Genomic DNA, 5,822 nt, shown 5'->3' with positions numbered 1-5,822 from the left:
ATTGCTTCAATACTAGTAGTGGCGAGAGGAGTCAAACATCCCCAATACTGGCGGAGAGCTTTCAAATGTACTTCCATACTTGGTATCGTTGTGATTACAAGGGTCTGAGATAGATGAGTTTCCGAGATCTCTGGTTATGTGTTGACAGGTGTGATACACTGGACGGGTTAGTGTTATTGCTAGGAGTTGAGTGATGTATTTTACTCCTTGTATCCGTGGACCCGATTGCATGACCAGAAATTTTGGAAGTTCCTAGGTGGGAATTCAAGTAGTTACTTAAAGGACAATCTTCCAACTCATGCATGATGTGAGGTCGGGGTTCGACATTGAGTGGATTTGTTTGTTCACGGTCATTTTTTTATAGAGGACAATATCGATACATGTCATCATTATGCTTCGACAAGCCTTGTAGTTCGCTATGCCTAGGGAGCATATACGAGCGTCATTTCAATATGACAATCCAATGTACGATCGAGCCCGTGCGATCCTATCCATAAAAATATTGAGCGGAATCCCTGTCATATGTTTGTTCTGGCTAATTTGCAAGCCTCATCCTTTGTTTTGTTGAAATATGGTAATTCGAGTTGCTTCGATGTCAAGTGGTGAATTCATATCTTTCCAAGAGGTGTTCTCATATTTTTATGGGAATGCAAATTCTTTTGCTCATTCAAATTGTCTTATTTAATTCTTTTAAACCGGAGTCATCATGTCAATTCTTTCCTACTCGAGTGCTTCTCTTCAAGTTAAATCAATCTTCTCCAATATTTGCAAGAGCAATTCCTCATTTCTTTCCGGAGTTTGTCTCATCTGTTCCAAGTTATATTAGTTTTTCCCCACCCTCCAGCCCTTTTTTTATTCAACTATTAAATTATCGTCCAAGTGCCTTTCTTTTTAGTGTTGCTTACGCTATCTTCTCTTCCGTGTTGTATGTGGTGATTCATTGTGAAGATTCTTAGGAGTTCTAAGTTCATCATTTTTAATTCTTGTTTTCTTTTCCGGCGAATTCAATTCAATCCCTCCGTGTTCATCATATCCTTTTCATCCTTTAAATTCTTTCCCATGTTGGAAATTCTTATCAAGTCTTTTATTTTTATTTTTCATCTCTCTCTATTCTGTCCGATTTGTTGAAGATTCTCTGTTTTCAATCCTTTTAATTATTTCGAGGTTCTCACCTCATCAAGTTTTCTTTATACCGGTGCAATCTCTCTCTTTCTTTGCAATTGTTTCAACGATGGTTTCTTTTGAGTGGGCCCATAACCCACAGGTTTTTCCAGGGATCTTATCTAGCTCTTGTAATCCTTCCCGGAGATATCTAATTCTTTTCAAGTGTGACATAAGTATGATTTCCAACAACCATATTCCTTTTTCAAGACCGATCTCTATTATTTCTCATCATTGGCTCAACCATTCCTTATTCATTATCCATGAGTGTGTTAATAATCCTTGGTAGTGTTTCTTGCCATCATTCTTGGCTTGAAGACCGAAGAAGTGTTTCTCTTAAATCTTGGTCCATTCTTTTGAAGATTGTCATCTCAGCTTCGTGTTATACTCTCATTTGTTTTCAATCATGAGTAATTCCTTCCATATTTATCCTGTGCATTTCAGTGTTGTTTTCACTTCTTGATCCTCCGAAGGCCATCATTTTAGAAGTTTTCTTCGTCCTCAAGTTTCAGCTTTCATCCTCAAATTCTTCTCAATTGTTGTCTCTTCGTTCGTCTCTCAATTATTCCAGTGCCTTGTTCAAGTTTTCTCTCAGGTGGATCAAGATGTCTTCATTCTCATTTATCTCCATTCAATCTTGGTATCCTTTTTCATTTGCAAATTCTTACCGGTGGCCTGTTATATCTTTCTCTAGTCGAATCATGCTCTTTTGTCCTCATGTAGCCCAGTTCATTTGTGTTATCCTCTTTCATTCCAAATTCTTACCGGTGGTTCATTCAAATTTTTATCAAGTTTGTGCTCTTTCTCTCTATCTCCAATCTTTTCAAGAAGAATAAGTGGTATGCTAAATCCGTTGCTTGTCATCAATTTAACTTGAGGAAGGATAAGCATAACATAATTCGTATTTGGTTTCATCAAGTGATTTGAATTTTTCTTCCAGAGTGACTCATGGTATCAATTCTATATTCTAATTTGTTCATCTTCTATTTTTTCAGAGTTCCAAGTTTTCTCAAGTAGCTCGTCATGAAACTTCTTCTAAATCTATGCAAGGTCATAATCTTATTGTTTTCTTCTTTCATTTCTTTTGATCATTCTTTTCTATACGGGGGTGCATCATGGTGGTTCATCAAGGTTTCAATTCATTCTCAAGTGTTCTTCAAGATTCTTGTTGGAGAACCTCAAGTATTCTTTCTCTTGCATTTCAAAGTGCAATTCTTCCTCCATTTTCCTTTGAGGTGGTGCCATAGCATTCTTGTTAGTGGAGGAGTCTCGAAGAGAAGTTGTTTCAAGAATGAGATAATTAAACCCACCAAATCCTTTCATAATGAGAAATTTTAACCCATGGTTTCTTCATTGAGTTATCTAGGTTTAGATTTCTCCTAAAGCTTTTCCTAAGGGTTGTTGCTATTACGGTGATTATCGTTGATCTAAGTTCTCAATGTATCCTCTTGTTGCAAGAAGTTTTGCATATCTTGTTGCATCCAATCAATCCTTGTTTTGATTTGTGGCTCACTGTCACCTCATTATTTGAGATGGCTTTCATAAGTCCACTACAAGCTTCTTCTTTTCGTTGTTGATTTCCAACAACTTCGTTCAATTATTCTTTCTAAGGGTGCTTTTCTAGTTCAATTGTGGTAGAATGTGTCATTTTCTTCTACATTCTTTTCTTTCCAATGCTCTAGCTTCTATTCTCTTGTTCCAGAGATGTTGTGATGTTGCTCTCTTTATATCAATCATATCAGGTTGTCAAGATCATGTTCTTTCCTTGCCTATCAATTTAGTTGGTTTGTTGTGAATCTTGTCAACATCTTTCCATCTTATCAAACTTTTGTCCCTCTTTCCTACCGAAGTGCAGCCGAAATTTTGTCTGAATTCTTGCTTGTTCTTCATGTCATTCTTCAACCTCTTTGCAACCTTCAAGGATAGTTGATTTCACTCGTTTGTCAAAGAAGCAACTAAGTTTTTACATCTTGCTTTCTATTCCTCTTCCCCTTTCACTCTAAGATCTCGGGGCGAGATATCTTGTTAGTGTAGGAGAGTTGTAACAGCCGGAGACCGCCACTCCAGAAGATTCCCCTTTTATTCCGTTGCCACCATGTGATTATTTTATTTGTCGCCTTCGTCATCACATCATGTGCATCATCTGCATTGCATCGGCGCTCTATGCCGCCAGTTTTCAAAACTTGCATTCGCTATTTGTTGTCGGTTCTCTCCGTTTCCGTCGTTGACCTCTCGAGACCAACCACACTCGTACGCGGCCGCATCACCATTAAAATATTGTTTTAAAAAGTGTGTATAAAATATTATCGGATTGGTTTGAAACTTGGAGTGTGGTCTTATTTTAATGTAGGTAGGCTGCCTGCCAAACTTTGTCGCAATCGGAGTTTGTTTGATACCCGTACCATTAAACCTATAGCGGGACTATAGCCGGTCAATTGTCGGACGTTTTGTTATATTAAACTCTGTCGCCGGGTTGCCCGTTTTCCCTCTCTTCCCCGCCTAGCCCCTCTGCACAGTGCACCGACCTGCGCACATCTAGCTCGAAACCTCCCGGGACCCGAACCGGGCGGTCGTGACCGTTGGATCCACATCAACCCCGTTTTACCGCAAACCCTCTTCGATTTGTTCATTGGACTCTCCTAATCTATTTTCCTGACCGTCTGATCGAAATTGGAGGGTCCGATCCTAACCCGTTTTTCCTATTTATAGACCACCTAGGCCTATTTTGGCTAACCCTAGAAATCCTCACCTTTGTCCCATCCGCGCCGCCACTCCCTCGAGATCTGCTAGAGCCAATGGCCTCCCGATCCACTCAACGAGTCAACCAACCATCATCCTACTCCTCTCGTGCTTTTCCCCATCATCCAACACATAGCGGGATTCATCTGCGCGACCACACGAGCAGGAGCTTCCGCAGCCGTGCACGCTCCCATGGAGACGCTCGTCCCTATGCCAACTCTCAGTTGCCGCGCGGGGCGCATCCGAGGACCTCCTCGCTGGATCAGCAAGAGCTCACTGCCGAGCCTTTTCCGGCCGCCGTTCAAGCCATCGTCGGTGTCAATCTCCGGGACCAGGCCACTGGTACACGTCCCTGCTTCTCCTCCTTCCTCCCCATACCTCACTCTGCCTCTCAGCGCTCTCCCTCTCCCCCTCGTAGGAGACCGCCGCCATGGAGTCGCCCGTCCTCGCCCCAAGGTGCCTCATCATCGGGAATGGATTCCAGGGGCCTGGATCCGCCCGTCCATGCTCTCGATCTGGTCCGCCTTGCCCTCGACGTCCGGATCCGGCACTGCCTCTGGCCTTCTGCTCGGGGAAGACGACCGAGGCCCTACATGCTCCTCTGTTCGTCCGCATATGGCTTTGACCACCAAATCGAGCCACGCGGTCGCTCGCGTGGGCTGCTACTCCAAGGCCGCCTTGCCTCGACCACGCCTCTTCGGCCACGCTTTGACCGCGTGGGCCTCCTAGCCTTCTCCCTGATCGCGTGCAAGCCCAGCCAGGCTTCCACCTCCTTGCCTAGACCGGCCAGATCTGGCAGCCTGCGAGCCATGCCAAGACCGCCTCGCGCTGCGCCAGACCAGCAGACCGTCGGCCTCTCCCACCATCAGTCAAGGTCAAAGCCACGCATGGCCAGCTCATCGATCGAAACCGCCGCCTTAGATGTTTCGTTGTCAGTCTCCTACCTCCTCTCTCATGTCGCGCCCGCTCTTGCCGAGAACAACTACCATCGACCTTCAAAGATCGTGGATTCGCCAAGCACCTCTCTAACCGTGCATGACTACTTCCTCGACAACACGTGTACCACTACTTACATGATGTCCTCGACGACCTCAAACATCTACGGAGCGTGTACGTCTACCGTCGCTGAAGACCCGTGTACCACTACTTTAACTACTGTCGCTGGAACCACTACTTCCACGACGTCCACGATGACCCATGTACAACTACACCACTACGACTTGATCCGCTGCGAATATGCATGCTTAGAAGGTATAACCAACGAGACGACCACCCGTGGACTGAATGTATTGGTGTATGAGAGGCGATGTTATCTGTGTCGTAGATGCCATGCTAGTTGCACGTTGTCCCTCTTTTGCCATGTCCCAAACAAATGGGAACCCAGTAACCGAGATCACCCCATCATTTTTGGCATGACACGCACATGCTCCTAGTTCGTTGGCACCGGTATCTCATCGAGTTATCGGGATCAAAACATTGCATGACATCGTTTTCGTTTTTCCGCCATGGTTCCCTTTCGTTTGCCATGGTGACACATGCTTCATGTCCTTCTTGCCAGTGTTTTCATAAAATTTCATGCATGTTGCATTCATGACATAATATCTTGTGTTGCATGTATCTTTAAACCGTAGCTCCCTTCAATGATATCTATATGTAAATCAACTAGAATGCTGCGTAGAATCACATACTTCACCTCTTGCCATGGTAATAATATTTTAAATTTGTCATGTACCTAAACGAGAGTGAACAAAATATTTGCACGCGAAGTTTCGTCAATACGCAACCTGTTGCATATTGAGCTTCACTTAATGCGTAGTGTTTGATTGTTGTGAATTGCCATGCCATGCCTCGCATAATTGAAATGGACATGCATCATATTAGGGTGTGCATCATATTGTGCATGTGCCGTGGTGAATATTATG

The 5,822-nt window shown here is 43.8% G+C and overlaps 1 protein-coding gene across 1 annotated transcript; it reads left to right on the top strand.

The window, feature by feature from the left end:
* The first annotated feature begins 3,879 nt into the window (after window positions 1-3,879).
* On the top strand, window positions 3,880-5,401 carry LOC123446450. The gene is made up of 2 exons (XM_045123048.1): window positions 3,880-4,242; window positions 4,319-5,401. The coding sequence occupies exons 1-2, from the start codon at window positions 3,957-3,959 to the stop codon at window positions 4,627-4,629; spliced, it is 597 nt and encodes a 198-aa protein (XP_044978983.1). The 5' UTR covers window positions 3,880-3,956; the 3' UTR covers window positions 4,630-5,401.
* Window positions 5,402-5,822: the final 421 nt, after the last annotated feature.

The sequence above is a fragment of the Hordeum vulgare genome, chromosome 4H, assembly GCF_904849725.1.
Source record: "Hordeum vulgare subsp. vulgare chromosome 4H, MorexV3_pseudomolecules_assembly, whole genome shotgun sequence".
Lineage (NCBI taxonomy): Eukaryota > Viridiplantae > Streptophyta > Magnoliopsida > Poales > Poaceae > Hordeum > Hordeum vulgare.
Note: the sequence above shows the minus strand (reverse complement) of the source record. Positions and strands in the feature narration are given on the sequence as shown.